Raw genomic sequence first — 19900 nt, 5'->3', positions numbered from 1 at the left:
TGTTACTTTGAGGCAAGGTCTCGCTCTGTAGCCAAGGCTGTCCTGTAACTTACCATGTAGCCCAGGCTAGCTTCAAACAATCCTCCTGCCTCAGCCTTCCAAGTGTTGGGATTAAAGATGTGAGCGATCACACCTAGTTACTATTTCTACTTTTTAATAACTATTACTATTACTGAGAAAGGACCCCTTGTCTCCTTTTTTACTGTCTTTTATTGGTTGTCAAGTTGGCAATTTTGCATAGAAGAAGAGAGAAAAAGTGCTGAAAATGGTTCCTTGAAGTGGCTAGCTGCGAGTTATAGTGTGCTGGTGACAACTCCTGATTTAAGTCATTAAGAATATCTGCAACCATCCTGCTACTGTATTTTTATGTGAGCTCATAGGACATCTGGGGAACCACTAAGTGCATAGATAGGCCCAGAGTTCCTCAGCGTCATCCTTCTTTTCCTGTAAAGCTATCCTCAGGTGTGTCTCTGATTCTAATTGTGTGTGTTATAAGGGCCATCTTCTAATGAGGTTGCAGTTTGTCCATCAGAGAAAAGGTAAATTCACAGTGATTAGGCCCCTTCTGAAGTGCCTGAACACAAAGCAGGAGCATGGTCTCAGCCACCTGCATTCCCTCTGTCACCACGTGGCCTCATTATCAAGGTTTACTTTCCTCAGCACAGATGTTGGATGCCAACATTCACTATACCACCCACAGTTCAAAGTGTTAGGACTGGGGAGGGAGAAACCTTAATGATACTCTGAAAGTATTTCTGACGATAAAGACAAACTTTGGGGGCACAGTGGGGAGACTTCCTTTCTGCTGGAGAGAGGTTAAATCATAATATGTGGATTAGTATTCAGAATCAGGTATGGGAGCCATCATCTTGGAAGACAGATTCCACTGTACGCTAAAAACCATCTCCCCTTTCCCACCAAAGCTCCCCTCCCCAAAATCATCAACATGTAGAATATGTGATAATTTTGAGTGATAAAAGCTATTTGGGGACATTGCTTTGACCTCTTAAATATTTTCCCTGGATGTGTCTTTGAAAAAATGAGGACACATGCTACATGAATTTTTACTTTTAATGTTAAGGGAGTTAGAAAAAAGATGAAATAACTAACAGTGTCTTCCTCATGACCTGATGAGCAAATTAGGGCCCACAAATTTTTCAGCATAGTCTCCAGGTAAACAGACTTTATGATCAAAGGCAGCAGATTGAGCTCACTTAGAATCTGGCTCTGTCATGGTCTTAAGGGGCTATAGGCTTATGAGACTGCTTTGCCAGTCATAGAAAAGAAAGGTGAGAAATCCATCAGGGTTAAATCTGCACCCCAAATATCTTCCCAATGACAGTGACAACCCAATAAATGACAGCTGGATGGACAGATGGATGGCAGATGGCTAAAGGAATATATTTTGAACCAGTGTCCAGACTTCCTGGAAAATGCTGATGACCTGTTGGACTTCACAGAACAATTATTCTCAGAAGATTCTAGAAATATGTCTCACCTGTACAGTGCCTCTATGGGAAGGTAGAAAAAGGTGTCTACTTGGGCAGGTGCCACCTGCTTCAGGTGCCTGGGATGATGTGCAGCAGGATCAGCCTCACCTGCCTTCTTTTCCCTACAGGGTGATTGGGACATTGCAATACAAAGAAAGGATCCTGGGCTAACTACACCAACCTGGGGGAAAATGTTGGTGAGACTTCAACCTTGCTGAGAACTGATGTGTTTCCCTTCCATTGTTCTTTTACCATTTACTTGCCTATCCTTTTTCTTTATGGTTGGAAAATGCTCTCAATTCCTCAACCATTTTTCATTAATTTCCAACTCCCCAATTCTCCACAAAGTTTTCTCATTGTTTGAGATAATGAGAAACAGATATTTAAATAATAACTCCAAGTGTATTTGCAAGGCTGAACAGACTCCCATCTGCAGAAGTTATGAGCTCCCTAGAGAAGAGAAATGTGAATGCAAAGAATTTGGATTTTGAGAAACAAATTCTGAGAAGTCACACATGGGGGAAAATGAAAAGAAATGACCTATTAGGCAGTGGGTCTTGAATTCCTGTTTTCAGATAGCATCACTAATTTAATAAGTAATTAGGAAATATGGCTGTAAGTAGAGTGATAATAGTGGTCATCAGTGTGTTAGCCATTGGTCTATAGACTGCCCATGAATCATCTTCTTTGTTTCCCATGACTCTTAAGTGGGGAACATGAGGACTGAGAGGATCAGAAGTTCCATTCTGGTTTCACTTGGAAGAAAACTAAGGAAGAGGGCAGAGTAGCATATAAAGAAACCCAGAGATAGCTCAGAGCTCTCAGAATTGCATACTGCTGCTTGGTGGCCAGGTCAGGCCTGAAACCAGGCACAGTGAATCCTCGGGTAACTGAAGCCCATGTTTTCACAAAAAAGTTTTATTTGAACACAGCTACCCTCATTTGTTTGCATACCACTTGGGGTTGCCTTTGTGCTACAGCGGCAGGGTGGAGTGCTTGCCAAAAAGATTGTGTGTCCTTTGAAGCCTGAAATATTTACTATCTGGTTTTTCATAGCACAAGTTTGCAGATCTTGCTCTAACCAAGTAAAGCATGCACAGGAAGCTGACCTCTCCTTTTCTGCCTCCTACTTTTCTGAGCCTGTCTGAGGATTGGCAATGGCTCAGTCTTGTCTTTTTTTTTTTTTAATTATTTATTTATTCATTTTTATTTTATGTACATGAGTGTTTTGCCTGTGTGTATGTAAGTGCATTCTTTCCATCTGTCATATGTAAGTGCATCTGGGTATGCAGTAACTCTGGAGGCCAGAGATGGCATTGGATTCCCTAGAAATGGACTTATTGCTGTTCGCCGCCACATGGGTGCTGGGAACCAAACCTAGGTCCTCTGCAAGAACAGCCGGTGCTCTTAACCACTGTGTTTTGTTTGAACACAACTACCCTCATTTCTTTGCATACCACTTGTAGTTGCCTTGATGCCATTTCTCCAGGCCCAGGCTCAATCTCATCTTGAATAAAGAAAGCATCCCTTACAGCCGCCTTCATGAAATGTCACTGGGACCTGGAAGAGCCACTTAGGTTCCCAAAAGGAATGTTCTAGAAGACACTAAGGGTCCGTTTTCTCTCTCAGAAGAAAGGCTCTTTGCACCTAAAAGCTGCTTTATGCTGGTCTGTGTGAGGAGCCCTCTCTGTACCTGTTGAAAATGAAGCGCTGCTGAAGGGAATTTCAGATGAAAGGTTTATTTAATCTGTGAGATTAAGCAAACAACAGAAAAGGGCTGGCTCCACTAGAAACGTTTATAGAAGATAGAAGAAGAATGCAGCTGGGCTTCCTGAGTTGTTTGGAAAAGAAAGTTGAAGTACAAAGCATCCCTGAGAAATGATTCTTTCCATTTGTCCTATGTGCTGTGTGCAGAGGTAAAGTCATCAGAAGTTTTCAGTAAGCTGGTGGAAAACCTTGGTGGGGGTCCCCATTCTGTCCCCCTCCCTATGTCTAAAATGCCTCTAAATTCAGCTCCCTATCTGGCTGAAGTCTCAGACACTTCTAAGTTGTAGTATTTATGCTACCTTTTAAACTAAGGATTGTCACTCTGTATTCTTGGAGAGATGAAGTCAGTGAGACATCTTTTCTTCTACCCTTACACAAACTGACCCAGCAGCTGTTTAGATGAACTTGTGGGGAGGGGATGTGTCTGGGTTCTGTGATAGGAGATGCTGACTGTACAAGCAAACTTCATAAACAGTGCCTCGGTGTCCCCTGGGCAAAGGAGGCAGTCAAGCAGCTATGCGGTTGGTTCACACATCTCTCTCTGCTCTGTAACACCTAGCCTCGATCTGGCAGCTGGTAGAGAAATGGGGGGAGGCGATTCTCACACCACAGCTGCCTAACTGGAGGCATGGCAGGGTTTAGGAGCACTTCTCTGTCTTTTATCTGAGGATTACATTCGAGAACTCTGTTTAACCCTCTGGGTGTCTCAGAGGCACTCCTAGTGCTGTAGAATACAGGGAACCCTAGGAGAAAGGCACTCTGAAGCTCAACCCAGCCCTCCCTGCCCAGGGATGGGGTGTTGTACTGGCAGACAAAGCCTCTGGGAGGCAAGCCACGGGAGTGAGGGTGGGGATGGAAAAAGAGATGTTGGTAGGGAATGGCAGATTGGCCTGCAGGACCCACATAAATAGAGCTCAAAACGTGAGGCATGGAGTCAGGCTCCAGTCAGCACTGGCAGCACCTTATGTGGGTCTCCCTTAAGATGGTTCCCATCTATGTGCATGAAACAGCCTTTAAGGCTCATTTTCTCCTGGTTGTACCTGGATAGAAATTGTGAGGGATAGGAGGAAGGCATTCAGTGGAACCCAAAAAGATGATGCATAGCGCCCTTCGGATGGTCTGAGACAGACAAAACCATCAGAGCCATCAGGACATATGCATTCTCCATTCAGCAGTCCTTAGTATGAGATGGCAGTTCAGAATCCTGCACTCCAAGACCATCTTCCACAGTGCTTCCTTGCTTGGATCTCCTAGGATGTCTAGCAGGTCCCTCTGCATCCAAAATCTGCAGCCTCCAGCAGGAGCAAAATCTCTTGTCTCTACCCTGAGCTGCTAAAAAGAACCAGCTGATCACCAGCCACAGGACTCTGATTATGGGCGTTATATGTTTTTACTGATTTCTTTATTATTCTTTTTATCTTTTATCAAAAAAAGAAAGTATTGGTAAGAGGAAACAATCCATCACCTTAATTATACCACTTTTCAGTCTCCCCCCTTTTATACACAATTTTTCATTTGTTAAAGCTCAAATCCTAGAAAAAGATGCATGATGACACCGTTTATAGCCACTGCTTATGAAAAAGAAAGAAAGAAACGCACACCCAGTCTACATTGTTTAAAATGTGACTCAGACAACAAAAGATCTTTTTAAGAATTACACAGTTTAGTCATTCTCTCTCTGCCTCCTCTTTCTTTACACAGGCCTCTGCTTCTCTGTGGCTTCTCTCCAATACCAGCTCACACTCAGGCACACAATCTACACATATGTAGGAAACAGAAAGTACCAGGCAATAAGAAGAAAAGGAACAAGTTGCATGGCAGGAAATCATTGAGAGGCAGGAAATGAAAGACACTTCAAAACATGAAAGATCAAGAAGCCCTAATCAGTCCAGGTCCAAAGGACACTTTTCTTGCATTTCCCTGAAGACTCACTGAGTACACATTGATCTCTCCTAATGAATGGGATTACTGCTGTTGCATGCCTAATTTATAATGGAAAAGAAAAACAACCCTAATTCGAAAAACACACCGGAAAATGCAAATGACGATTGTTAATGGTGTTTCTACGTCAGCTTTCCATACCTTGCCTGCCCAAATCTGGCTTCTCTCTGTTTTTGTCTTTTCAGTGAAAAGACTGATTTTATGCCTTGACATAGAGTGCTTCTGCTATTCTGTCCAGGAAAGGAATAGAATGCATGTCACTAGATTCCATGGGGCACAGGGCCCCTTTTCTTCTCCCAAATGGAGAAGTTGACTTGAGTAAAGATAGAGGCATGGTGCAGTCAACCAGCTTTCAACTTGAGAGAAGAGCCACCCCCTGGCCCTAGGTTCACTTGGCTACCAACTGGGAGCTCAACAGGACACATGTCAATGTGATTGAAACTATCCCTTCTTCAGTTCCCGCTCTGGTCTTTTCTATGTTCTTTGGCCAAGTCTCTGCTCCCCGATACTTGGTTTCTTCCTTTCAGAGATTCTCATATTACAGGACAATATCCACAAATCATTCCTTGCAGTCCGCACCCTGTCTGTATAGCCCCAAAGCACTGAGAACAAACTGGGAAGTCTTACCTTCAAGTCACTAAGCCCTATGTTTATTTTGCCTAAATGTGCACTTGCCACTCAGATGAGATTTTATTTACATCTGTTTTCATACGTGAACACGACTGGGCCTTGCAGCCCCCTGGTGTGCATAGCTTCAAGGAAAGCACATGTGCTTGGTTTATTTATTCTCTTACAGAAGCCAAGCCCTCAGCCACTGTACTTGTCAGTCACGACCTGACAGGGTGCTTGTGCACAGCATTTTCAGAGGTTGCTGGCAAGCCTTGAACCAGCCTTTTTGAGAGAGCTGTGAGACTCAACAACCCACAGAGAGTCAGAAGCAGGTTTAACCTTCCCAGCATAAGCATAACCTTGGTCCTGAAGGTTAGAGCCCAACTGTGAGGCAAGCTGTTCAGTTTGGACCCTAGCTTTCCTTCCAATAGTTTGGATTTGTGATCATAAAATTTACACCCAGAGAGCAGCAACACGTGAATGTGGATACTCAATACTTTCAAACGTAGGGAGTAGCATGGAGTGGGGAGAGGGCAGAAAGGGTAAGAAAGCAAGCAAGCATATCCCCCCACCCCTGTTCTATGTTTCCCCTGTCATCCATTGTCTTAGAGCTGTGGGGAATGAGCGGTAAATTAGGTGAGATGATTTGGTGTCTGGTCTAGGTGTCAAGCCAAGAACTCATCTCTTTTTAGTCAGGAGCTGGAAAGATTAATGAGAGCAGAGATAACAAGTGTAGACGTGGACATAAAGTAGCTGAGCTTATCTCTAAAATGCTGTCCTCTAGAGGGTTAAGCCCAGCCAGCACAAACAGGGTACAGCAGCTGACACTGTCATCAGGTAGGTGAGGGTCTGTGTCTGTGAACATGCTTCCACACTCCGCTAACTTCAGGGGGCATTTACAACAACCCCTGAACATCCACCATTAGACATCTGGGTAGACTAGGCAGCATCAACAGTTGGGGGTTGACAGCAGAGAGGCAATGAAAGCCTACTGCATTAGGAAAGTCAAAAACAATCATTGCTCAAGGCTGGAAGCCCTCTCTTCATTTCCGGGATGAGACGAGCACCCCAATTTCTCCCTTCTTTGCTTTGTTCTCTGTTTGCTTTCTTAGGGAGAAAATGTCCTTTTCTGTTTCCAGCCTTGAATTGCCAGTGTGCTAACTCTGGTCAGCGAATGTACCTCCTGACTCCGGTACCAAACACCAGTTTCTGAATCCAGCAACTTTCCTTCCTTTATGATGAGGTTTTTCCCTAACATCTCTTCTCACAAGACTGCTTCCACTGCACCTCACTGAGGGTTAATTGAGACCACTGCCTTGGTACCCTGGAGCTGGAAAGAAACCATCTTCAGCCTAAAATGAATCATTGCCACCTTGCTTCACTTTTAATTTACTACAGCTTTTTTTTTTTTTTTTTTTTTTTTTTTTTTTTTTTTGGTTCGGTCTTCCCACAGCCTCTCTTTTCTCACCATTTCTGAATTTCCAGCCTCATTGCTCCCCGTTGGACAATGCAAGGCTGAAAGGTTTATCTGTAACCTATTTGTCTCTATTATAGATTTCTAAACTTTAATTAAACCAGAGACAGCGAGGATCTCAATCCCAGCATCTACAGGTGTCGCTGGTGCCATCTAGTGGTAGAAAGGTGTGGCATGTTTTTCTCTTGTAAGCTCTGTCAAATTGGGGTTTACTCCCTCCATCAAATTCACATCATCTGGGAGAAGGAAAAGCCATGCAAAACAAACACTTTTTTTTACCTTGAAATTCCTCACCTGCAAAAGCTGAGATGGGTTCTGGAAGAAAAAAACAGAAAAAAAAAAAAAAAACAACCCAAATTAGATAAAGGGAAGAAGTAATTGAATAAGCATGGTGACAAAGATGGCCTCAGTTAGATCACAAGGTAATACTCTATAGAAAGTGATCCACGCCCTCCACGTGGTCTAGACTGTGTCTAATATATCATCACCATGGGGCTTGGGTGAGTGGAGAGGATTCTCAAAGTTGCTTTGGAACAAAAAAGTCCTTCACAGAGTAATGGGTCCCCAAGGCATTGTAATCAGTCACTTACCACTGATTACTTTCTCAGAGCCGGGATTACTTTTAGATGCCCAGGCCCTGAGAGTTGCCTGGGGGACTAGGGCAGTCCCAGTTGCTTCTGACATCACTGGGTTCACACATCCTAGACCCACAGGCTAAGAAAAGCACTTGATGACTAATTACAGTCACTCTGTAGACTGGAAGCGAGTCCTGTTCCTTCTCAGGATTCTCTTTCTGCTTTGGGGAACTCCCATGACTGTGACAGGAGGTGGTCAGGGTACCCTTGAGGAAACTCCTGACGCAGGGTGGGGCCTTAGATAAAAATGTGTACATCTTAGGAGGATTGGCTGCTTAGCACTTCTGACCAAAGTGACAGGGTATTAGCCCCATGCTGGTCCTCTGGATGCCATGCTTAATTCAACAACCCAGGCTCTTAGGCATTAGAAGTATTAGCTTTAAAACAAAATGTAACATCGTATTTCTTATGTCATAATTTTCCTTGCAGTTCCTTCCTGTGAAAGAGCTGCCTGGGTAATTGTGTTATCACTCTTATATAGCATGTGTACTATTTTTGCTCACTACTGAAGGTTTCCATTAACTCCATCAAACCTTTCCAGCATGTAATTCTGACTGGCAGTTACTCTTGTCCTCTAGCATTTTCTTTGCTGAAAACTGGAGTCTGATGATGGGGTCTTGGCATCCTGAATTTTCATATACTTAGTGCACATCTGTTTCTGATTAGGAGCATGGGTATAAGCCTTATCTCACCTTATACCCCTCTCACCCCAAATTCAGCCACATCACAACTACACTCACATTTCACCTCCTGCACAGACTGGCACAGCCCTACCTATGGGGAACACTGTGTCTGAAGCAGTCCATTGCTTCCTCTTGAATATCCTAGCTCCTGGCGTCTCATTTGAAAAGTCATGAAGACACAGGTAGTCACATACCCATGCAGTTCTCCAGTGGGACATCAGTGCTTAACCGAATGTCATCGATGGCAATCTCTCCTGATCGTCCTTTCCCTATGACTCCCTCGAACACGATCTAGAGCCAGAAGAACAAGAGCCATGGTTAACTGAGCTTCCTGGTACTAACAGTGCAAAGATTTTCAATTTTCTATGAACAGATTAGAGAGAGAGAGAGAGAGAGAGAGAGAGAGAGAGAGAGTTATTGCACCTGGCACACATCTGTGGACCATATGGCTACATCTCTTGAGATCTTAATTTTAAAGATTTGTTCAAATCAAGTACGTATTTGAGGGGCTAAAGGAAGTATAACAAGGTGATGGATATTGTTGTCCAGTAACTAGAATGTACTGATTAAAAGGACCACAATCAGAGCATATTTAAAGGGGGGGGGCTGAACTGTCTCTAGATATTTCTGAGGTTCCTGTCTCATCAATATCTTTCAAATGCCCAACCCAGGTATTTGAAAACTCAGAGGACATGAGCAGGTGAGGGTAGTGAAAGAAACATGGCACTTTGGTTTGGATTTGTCTTGTGGGTTACCTGTCCTTATGGCTGGCTGTTGCACATTGACTAAGGGATCCATTAACACAAGTAGCAGGCAAAGGGCACATTCTTCTACAGACAGTTTACTGAGCACCTACTATGTATTGGGCCCAAGGATAGGATAGTAACAAAACCTAGTAAGATAAGAACTCTACCCAGAGAAATTCACTTTCTAGTGAGTGAGACAAAATACCAACAAATTCTTATAATAACCTGCATTGAGGTTAATAAGTGGGAAACAGGGTTGGGGTAGAAGTGTCTCAGAATTCCTTGTGATTTCAAGAACAAGTGACTGCAGGATGCACACTGAAGCCCCTCTGCTCTGCGGCCTCCAATCATTCCTCATCTTGCTCTCCTCAGCTTCTCTCTGCAAACGAGCACATGTCCTCTGGCAAGCCGGGAGAGCAGTTGGCTGCCTTGCCAGCCATCTGTTGCTGCTCTTCGTCTGGGGAGGAGCAGGTTAATGCTTTGGCTGGTTCTCAGTCACCTCGTCCACAGTGTGTCTCCTTCTTACCAAGACGTGCTACAGCTGCATGTGCCTCCGTCTCTTGTTCCGTAGGACAGAGATAATAAACTTAATATCTGGAGCTGAGAACGTGAAGCCACTTGCTTCAGGCTCTCTAGGTCTGCAGTGTAATGCCTACCCCATCTACCTCTGTCTGCATTCACGCTCTCTGGAGCAGGTCTGGTCTGGGAGAGCATGCCCACCACTTCCTCCACTCTGAAGGCTCCTCTGACTTGTGTGTGGAGGGTTCGTTTGTGTTTATTTCCCTGGCTTCTATGTCTCTTTGTCAGCCTACCTGATAGCAATCTAAAATAAAATGGAGTGAAGAAACATTTGTCAGAGAAGATTTCAGCAATATAAAAGGCAATAGGAGGAACAAAGAACCAAGTCTGGGTGTAGAGATAGGCACATTCTGAATAACAAATAAGAGTGTCATTTAGTTGCCATGGCGACGTGAGAACCACAATGAAAACAGCGGAGCTTAACCACGTCCCCTAATGATGAATGGGCAGACTCTTTGAAACACTGAAATAGGGATCACAGTTCCCTTGGATTGCACATCTACCTCCCTTCCCTGCCTCACCTGATACTCCATGTCGTAGCTGGGCAGGATGATGCGCCCGTGTTTCCACTCATTGCCCTGGTCCTCACGGATGACCCAGAGGAGCTTGCTCTCTTGACTGGCTTCACGTACCACCTGCAGCGCCACCCCGCGGCCGCCTGTGGCTTGGTATTGGAACTCCATACACACGGGGCTTCGGGGCAGGTGCACTGGTGGGCTAATGAGTCGCCCATACTGGCCCTCTCTTTGGCCATCACTCTGCAGTCGCAGGAAGTTCTTGTCATCTGGGAGAGACAAGTCCAAACAGACGTTCTTGGTAAATACTTGGGAAAGACACCACTTGCAGCTGTGACTCCTCTAGCAGAAAGTTGGACTGGAGTTGGTTGGGCTGGTTTTGGTATTTTGAAACAGGGTCTCACTATATAGACCAGCCTGGCTTTGGACTCACGACCTTTCTGTCTCTGCCTCCTGAGTGCTGAGATTACAGGTGTATGCCACTCTGCTCTGCCCATGTGCATTTTTTTCTTGAGGCGCCTTGAGAGATGCAGTGTCCTCTAAAGCCCTTTCTTTAGTCTGTCACATTGGTCCCTCTCCTTGTTGTCTGGATCTCTTGCTTGTCTCTATACAGCCCCTGCCTATATCACTTGCATGTCCTATAAAGCCCCTGGCACAGCTGACCTGGTTGTATACCAGCTTGTTTTTTTCTCCCTAAATGTCTTATTCATCTCTGGCTTACCCTAAGGTTCAATAGAGTCAAATACACTGAATTACAAAGGAACAGGTTACTGGGGTGAGACGGTGGCTTTGTTGGAGGGTGACTCTGACCAGGTGGCTTATGCTTTGAGCCTTTGTTGTCTTGGCTGGGCACTGTCCAAATGGAAGACATTAAAAACCTTCTGCCTCTGCCAGAGCTGCTAGATGATGCCTGGGCCCCAGTAACTGTGACTTGGACACCCGTATCAACTTTAGGCAGAACAGGGAGTGGTGGCCTGACATTCCATTCCCTTCTGTGTGTGCCCCAGGGATGCCTGGACTTGGCCTTTCTCAAGCAGCCAGGGGCACACAGTTACAACGATAAAGATACAGTCATTATCATTAACAAAGGCTGTGTGTTTAGCAGAGAATGTACATGTTCTGGGAAATTAAAGGCTCACCCGTCCAAATGCTTCAAGAATGGCCTTTTTGGCAGATTGGTTTTTAAATCCATCTGATACTTATGTGGAAGACTGTGCTCTCATTACAGTTGGCAGACCAACTGAATTACAAGAGAACAGTTGTGGAGATGGGCACCTGCAGTTCCGGCCTATGTGCAGAGAGAGCGCACCGAGGAGATCTCATGATCTGCTTTGGACTTTGAGACACAGGGGCACGTTATGCTGAACTCTTTGGCAAGGGGGTAGGGACATGTTTTCACTACATAGTCAGCTTGGAATATGGGCAGGCCAGACATCTCAGGGTCTGTTAATATGATGCCATGTTAGTCTGAGATATGAGCACAGAGCTTTCTCGGTCAACAGGGATGGTGAACATCCTGGGTTTGTCAGGGAAGGATAGGCTAGCATTCTAGAGCCCTGAGTCAATGCCTGTCTCTTGGATCACCACTCTGTTGTTATAACTCTGCTGATGTCATCTTTCTAGGTGAGAGCTAAGCCTATGACAAACCTCCCACCAGTGGTCCAGAAACAACCTCTCCCTCAACTCCACAGTGACTTTGTTTACCTCCCTGGCTCTCTGACTTCCCTTCCTGTAATCAGATACTCTGGGGTTACTTCTTGAAGTCACTCCCCTGTACCAGAAGTCAAATTAGGCCAGTTTAGGATGCATATGGAGAAAGAAGAATTTAGTTTTGCTTCTCTCTCCACCCTCAGCCATGTGTGTCTGTGTGTCTGCATACCCTACAACATCTGACCTGACCTGTTCAAGGTCAAAATCAGCACAGATAATGAAGCGGCATCTTCCTCCAGAACAGAATTTTACTGATGGGGTCCCCTGAGGAGGCGGTGTTGATACCACAACTAGATACTCAATGATCTTCTAACCCTACACTTCCTCTATCAGATCCTATTACTACTTCTATTAATGACAAATCATTACAACTCATTTTTGCATAATGCTTTACCAGTTATGAAGCACAGAGGTATGCATTATTTCATTTCATCCTTGCTATATGCGTGTGAGCTAAGACTTACCAATTTTACTTTGCATATGATGAAGAAACCAAAGTTCAGAAAGATTTAAGTGACTTGTCCAAAGAGAAGAGGCTGGTTAATTGGCAGAGCCCAGACTTAACTGAGGGTCTTCCCACTTTCTACAATAAACTTTATTTCAGCTGCCAGCAGGTGTCTTGCCCAAATCCTTGCAATCAATCACTGCTGGGCCTGTCGCCTCTTTCCTCATCTTCCCTGCAAGTCCTTTCTCTTCTCCATCCAGCCCATCTCTTTTGCCAGTTCTTTTTTAGCCATTCTGGTACATATAACATTCACCCTGCCTCTTAACAACTCTAGTATTTGTTAACTGCATCACTGATTTTACCTGCCTTTAAAAGGATTTGAAGTCATTTTCCATGGTAATTACCTGACAGTCTAATGTAACTCGTTTGTGTCTTCCTTATCATCCTAGGTTTCTATCATCTCTCTATCATCTATCTATCTTCTATCATCTATTTGAGAGAGCAATAGAGAGAAAGAGACAGAGATGGAGAGAGAGAGAGAGAGAGAGAGAGAGAGAGAGAGAGAGAGAACACATGGAGGTTAGAAGACAACTTGCAGGAGTTGGAGCTCTCCTTCTACCCTGTGGGTGGTGGGGATTGAACTCAGGTCATCAGGCTTGGTGGCAAGTGCCTTTACCTGTTGAGCCATCTTGCTGGCTCCCATCTCAGATGGTAAGTTCTCGGTCTTGTACATGTAATATTTAATACTGCTTATTTCTCCCTTGTTTAGATAGTACCGTGTATATCACGCTACTTGGACATTTTGTTCCCTGAATGAATAAATGAATGAATGACAAACACAGAGAAAGAGTGCTATGAAACGAGGACCGAGGGAGACTCTGTCAAGCCTTCAGCTCCACCTACTCCCTTTGCCATTGACTCCATTTTCATGAGCCAGCAGACCCTTTCAGAGGTGAGGAAATCTAATAATCCAGGATGCCTTGTGGAGGCTCCCAGTTGACTGAGATGCCATCAAGGATCCTTCAATGTCTCTATACTCCCAGTAACTTCTGAGCCCTTACCATTCCACCTGGGCTATAAAAGAAAGCAGATTTTAGGGACTTTTTATTCAGCTTCACAGTTTCACAAATAAGACCCTCTTGCTGCCTGAAAATTGCTTGGCGGAAACTCTGTCACTTGTGTGAATTTGTATTCTTAAGCGTTGGGGAAATCACAGCAGAACTTGGGAAAGTCAAGTGTGTGTGTGTGTGTGTGTGTGTAATGGTGGGCTGGAAGGATTTTATCAGGGTCCATATGATCTCTCCATCCTCACTAGAACCTGAGGTACAATCAGGCCAAACGTTTCCTAGTTTGCGGGCCCAGGGAGCCTCCAGATCTCCCTCCCCTCATCTTTTGTCTCTCCTTTCTCCCTCCTCTCACAGTAGGCTGATAATCACTATGTATGATTTACAGGACCATGGCAAGACCGGGAGTTAATGCTAGTGGTGTGCTTAGCACGAGCAGCTGAAGGATCATAATTCAGCACTGACATCTGAGCTAATCCACGAGTTTGCAGAATCTCCAGACAAGCAGGCCTCTGGATTTCACTTAGTTAAATCATTTGTGCCCCACTTGTCTGTTAAGTGCTATGAGCTCCAGGGAAGAAAGATGATATGTAAATTTAAGGAATTAGCAGTTGCTGTCAGTCAGAGGGACACTGAGCTGCAAAACATCCCTGTCTGTCAGTGAGAGAGGCCTGATTAGAACCAGGGACACCATGAAGGAATGTCTCACACCAGGAGAAGCACAAGGAAAGGGAGGAAGAAAAGCAGAGGAAGAGGATGAGCAAACTGAGTGGTTACTACATGACAGATACAGCACGGGGGTCTGCAGCAGCTCTGCCTTCAACCATCGTCCTTGTACATGCTTGTGCAACCAGTAGCGGTTTGTATTCTCTCTGTCTCTCTGTCTCTCTCTGTCTGTCTCTCTCTCTGTCTCTTACACACATGCACACACATGCACACACACACACAAACACACACACACACACAGACACACACACATGCACAGAGCAGGGTCCTACTAGGTAGCCCAGGCTGGCCCTGAACTTGTGCTCTTCCTGCCTGCTCTTCTCAAATGCTTGCATCATAGGCAGATGCCCTCCACATCGAACTCACTTTCTACATTTTTATGAAAAAGGACACTGAGGCTCAGAGAAGTGAACTGCTACAGACTGACGAAAGTAGGATTTGAACCCAGATGGAACTGAGTCAGCTTGCCAGAGTATAGACTCTCCCTTGGGTGGCATTCTGGCCGGAAGCTCTCTAACCTTTAGAGGCTTTAGTCTGCCTATCTGTATAATGGGTACAATAATGGTATTACTGCCGAGGGTTGTAGGAATGAGCTCTGTAAAGCACTTTGTATAATAACAGGGATATAACAAGAGCTCAGTAGAGTTACTGATGCCACTACACACATTCCCACATAGGCCAAAGACCACTATTGACCTGGGGAAGCCAGTCCAAGATGCAAAAAAAAGTATGGTTTAGCCTTTAGACAGTGATAACATTCCCAGATCTGTTCTAACCCCAGAAACCAGCAGGCTGCAAGCTGTCCATCACGCACCATTCACCACATGTCTTTTGCGCCAATCTTCTGAAGATGAGATAAAATGTGACGTGGTTCTGGATCAAGACTGGAACCTCAGGCGACCACTCAAGCAGGCCAGCCCTGCCTCCCAGAGGAAGAATGCAGAAACATCCCGATGGCACGCCACCCACCCTTCCCTTTGGAAAAAGCCTCCACATTGGCAATGTGTTCTCCAGGCCACAACCCTAACTGTCAGGAACTTTTAAAATTCAGTTTTCAGCCTTCGTGCTGTCATTTAAACACGTTTCTTCCTTCTATCCCTGATAGAACACAGCCAGTTCCTGTCCTCTGACTTAGAAACATTTTCACTTGTAAAGAATTAAGACCTCCCGTTGGGCTGTGGAGATGGTTAAGTGGCTAAAGTGCTTCCAGAGCTAGCCTGATGACCTGAGTTCTGATACCCAGGACTGCGGTAACATGAGTCTATAAACCCAGTGCACCCCTCCAGGGAGATGGGAGATAGAGACAGGAGGATCATTGGAAACTTGTGGCTAGTTAACACACACATACACACACGCGCACACAAAGTAAAAATTAAATAAATAAAATCAAAGTATTGAGACCTTCAGTCTGTGCTTCCCCAGGAAACACAGCTCTGGTTCCCCTTTCCAGGCCTTTGTCTCTACGGGGTGGGTCTCCAGTGACCCCTCTTCTGAGCTACATGCTTCAGCTCTTTCAAGTCCTGACATTTATACATAGATACTGAGACTGAATGCATACTGAAGGTGAAGATTGTTCTGGAATCGCCTAACTTATGGCCTACCACTGCCAGATACTGAGAAAGTTCAAGCATATAATGGCTGCCAGTTAACTGATAGAAGATTTGGTATAGCAGGGGCTGGGGTTTTGGGGGGGGACAGGCCTGCTTGATGAATTTACTCGGACCTTAAGGAGAAGTCCTTTGGGTTGTCAAGAGTTTTCCTTAATAGGACAACTGACCCGCTAAGACCAGGCCCTGCCTGCTGGAAGCCGCCTTCTGGTTCTTATGGCTGATGGCTCTGATGCCGGCAATGGAGAGCTTCCAAGAAAAGACAATGGAAAGGAAATATGTTCAGTTGCTGAAAGAGAATGAAGAAATAATGTCCCTGAGATACAATCCCTCTCCTCCTGGACTGACGTATTTGGGAGGCATTTTGCTGGGTCCTTGACTCAAAACATCTGTTGTTGCCAACGATACAGGGAAAACAATCACATGGGAATGCACAACTGGAGTTCAAAAGGGCAGAGAGGAAGCGCAGAGGACAGGGTCGCTCAGGCATTTCAACCTGCTGCTCCCTCTCTCAGGCTCTCTTGATATTTCACCTGGCGATTTATGACCCCATCTGGCTTCAGCTGCTTAAGTGTCCCATTGACATGTGACTGCTGTTGGCCCGACTGCAGTGGATTCAGTTGTGTCTACTCCACCTTACCCAACCCAGAAATAAATCACCAGCTTGATCCTCCTGGCTACTGCAAAGCCAAACACGCCATCTGTCCCCCACACATATCTCCTGGCCAGCATCTTGCCCTCCTACTAGAACAGCCATCTGAGAGAATATTTATGCAGCAGGAGATGCATTCTCTTAGTATAGGTCATACCTAAAACATGAGTCAGCCCCTCAGCTGGCCTCCCAAGGTCAGTCTGTCTCTGCTAAGGTCCTCAAATTAACAACCAGTTAAGGGAAACATTGACTTTGGATGAACTCAGCAGGATGTTTTCAAGGTTTACAACAGAACATTCTGCTGGCATGTAAGGTTTCAGGCCTGGTCCTTGCAGCGGCTACCTGAAGTACTTCTTGATATGTCAGCTTCCACAGAAAGTTCTACCATCTAGACTGTTGTGTTATCACTCTGCCCCTTTTTTATACAGATACTTGCTCAGGAACTCGAGGGACAACAGCTTCTCTCTGGTCACCTTTTCTACAAGACAGAGATGTTGTCTTCCTTTCTTTCAAGAGAAGCCTCTGTTCTTTCCTTTACTACTATTGAAATTAGTTTTTGATTATTGGCTCTTAGCTAAGCTTTTTCTGGCCTTGAATTATCTGTAGTGATCCCCAGCCTGAGAAGTTTCTATCCTTGTATGGTAAGGGCTATGCCCCATCCAAACCACAACACCCTTCTTCCAAAGGCAATTTGATCTGACATCAATCCAGTGTCTGAATTGCTGCAGACACTTGATCTCTTGAGGGCACAGAGAGGCTTTTTAATTTGGAATCATTGCTATGTCAGGGTCAAAAATCAAGCCCATCATAAGTTCATTCATAAATGTTTTCTTTGATTTTCCATGACCACGTACTGACCACACCCAGCCACACTTTACTTCATCTTCTTCCCTACACATCCACAGTGAATCAGCAGCCGTGTCTGCATCAAAATAGCCTCAAACAGAATTTAACAAGTCTACTACTTACATTTGAAGGAACAGCCAACATGTGTAAAACCTGAATATTTAGATTCTTAGCTTACTCCCTCTTTTTTGAACCCAAAGTAAAAGCCTTACTTTCTCAATCCCTTATTTAAACTGAGCAAAGCTTGATCCTTCTACAACAGTGTCCTATTCCAAGTAGGCTTTGCCTGTTTTCTTCAGATCACTTTCATGGCTTGAAGTTATTGATGGAGGGAATACTGTCTACATACTTCACAAGGTCAATCAATGCATAGAAAAAGTACACGTTCAGGACCATCACACACAGGAAGATTAAGAAGCTGACCAGGCAGAGTCCTGTTCATCTCTGGTCTTCTTACCTATTTTTAAAAAGTACTTTTTGGTGCTACGGATTGAACCTAGAACCTCACTTTGCTCACACATGCTAGGCAAGCACTCTGTCACTAAGCTACATCCTTATCCCTTTCCCCTTTTTCTTTTGAGACAGGGCTGTGCTGAGTTGCCTCAGCTGGTCTCAAACTCACTCTGTGGCCCAGGCAGGTCTTTCAGTTCTCTGTCATTCCCCACATGGCTGGGATTATGTGTCTGTGAATAATAGCTCTCATTACTATTGGGATTACTTAGCATTTCCTTAGGATACTCCTCTTGAGTGGCCCCAGATAGTTCCCAATGCCATTCTCCTTGCTTATTTTACTATAGTTTCTCAGAGAGGTAAAATGACATACACAGGAAGATAAAAATATCAGCCACTCAACTTCCAGCATGGGCTCACACAGAATCCATCCCTTTAGTTTCTTGCTCCTTGGTTTTCACCAACCCCAGGAACAAAGGCATTGGCAAGGGCCTGGAGCTTGTTCTCAGCTTTACATATAACACTGTGATATGCTCCATACAAGTACTGAAGCCATGTGCTATGTTCCATATATGTACTATGTCCATGAACTATCACCAGTGCAACGACAGAGCTGAAGCATTAGCTGTATTAATTCTAATCCAGTAAAACAAAGATAGAAATGGTTATATGTGGTTGGGGCTCTTGCTGAATACTGGAGCTCTGGATATCTAGGTCCACTCTGTCATCTCAAGGGATGTTTGCGTCCTTCCTTACAGACCTGACTCTGATCATCCTCAGAATTCTGCCCATGATCAAAGCATTGGAGTTTGCAGACAATATGCCAGCTCTGCAAAGTAGACATTTTGTCCTTGTAGCTTCAGAGGAGAGGCAAAGTGGATTGTCAGAGAGGGGGGCAGGCTCCTCCCTACCACCAGGGGTCACTGAATTTGGAACAGAGTCCCCAGGGGTTGGTATGAACACACTCCAGGCAGCTCAGCCACAGGAGCTAAAAAAAGAAATTCTGAGTGGCTTGAAGGACGATGTTGAAAAACAAAAACAGTGGAATAAAACCAGTGGGTGTCTTGTCAGCCTGGAGCAACCATTACCACTAGCCAAAAGAACAGAACTAATTGCTGACTTAAAAGGGGGAGAAAAAAGAAAGAAAACAACTCAATCAGAAAATATCTAAGCAATGTAAGTAGTTTCTATGGACACTTGTGATCAACTTGCTTGTGGATAGTATTTCAACATGTACTGAAGCCATGTGATATGTTCCATACATGTACTGTGTCCCTTTTCCCCTTTTTCTTCCCTTTCCCCCACCCTTCCTTTCACTCCCATTCCATCAATGCTTGATGGAGACACCTTCTTTCTGAAATACAATGATTTTTGTTTATTCATCTAATGAGGGGATAAAGCATGTTGGCACGATTCTCTTCTATAGTGCAATGGTCTCCTCTTTGTGGAAGAGCAAAGTGGGGTGCCCAGTGGCTTTCAGGTTTGACACGACAGCACAGCCCCTCCACCTCCATTGGCACTCGTCCTGCTCTGAGCCAAGCACAGCTGCTTTCTCCCAACTGCATCCCTTGGGGCCCCAACTTTTTTGAAGAAGAAGAAAGGGCCACCCTGAACAGAAAGGGCGTTCTATCTTCTGCTTACTGCCCAATTTTGAGTTTTGTAAGCAGAAAGAAAGTGGTAAATGGAGAAAGTGGATTTTAAAATCATCAGAGGACAAAGGGAAGGGGCTCTGAGAACGGTACTGTGATTTTGTTTCCCAGGGGCAGGTTACAAGTGCTACTTTTCCAAACTTCAGGGATTCCTCTGGAAGAGGAAAATAATTGTTTTCCTTCTCAGAATCTTAAGGGAAAAACAACATTAGATCTAGCAGCTCCTTATGGCCCTAATTTTCTTTCTGTTCCCATACATTCAGTTAAAGGTTGGAATTTTGCCCACTTCATGAGCCTGCTCTGAAAAGCCCT

General features: G+C 44.7%; 1 protein-coding gene across 9 annotated transcripts in view; it reads right to left on the bottom strand.

Annotated features, from left to right (window-relative positions):
- Positions 1–19900, bottom strand: part of Nrp2 (neuropilin 2) — a 128059-nt gene that overhangs the window by 25226 nt on the left and 82933 nt on the right. For 3 of the 9 annotated variants that reach the window (XM_017801383.2, XM_029569973.1, XM_008846175.3), the window contains exons 13-15: positions 10446–10708; positions 8794–8890; positions 7561–7596 (exon numbers count right to left, since the gene is read on the bottom strand). In XM_017801383.2, coding sequence (XP_017656872.1) covers positions 7561–7596; positions 8794–8890; positions 10446–10708 — 396 coding nt within the window. Of the gene's footprint in view, positions 1–4638; positions 5014–5037; positions 6507–6607; positions 7138–7560; positions 7597–8793; positions 8891–10445; positions 10709–19900 lie in introns of those variants that run through there. The other 6 variants (XM_008846174.3, XM_017801381.2, XM_029569975.1 and 3 more) reach the window with 4 other exon arrangements.

Source organism: Nannospalax galili, unplaced genomic scaffold (assembly GCF_000622305.1).
Source record: "Nannospalax galili isolate Female #2095 unplaced genomic scaffold, S.galili_v1.0 scaffold281, whole genome shotgun sequence".
NCBI classification, from domain to species: domain Eukaryota; kingdom Metazoa; phylum Chordata; class Mammalia; order Rodentia; family Spalacidae; genus Nannospalax; species Nannospalax galili.
The sequence above is the reverse complement of the archived record's forward strand: the minus strand, read 5'-3'. Positions and strand labels throughout refer to the sequence as shown.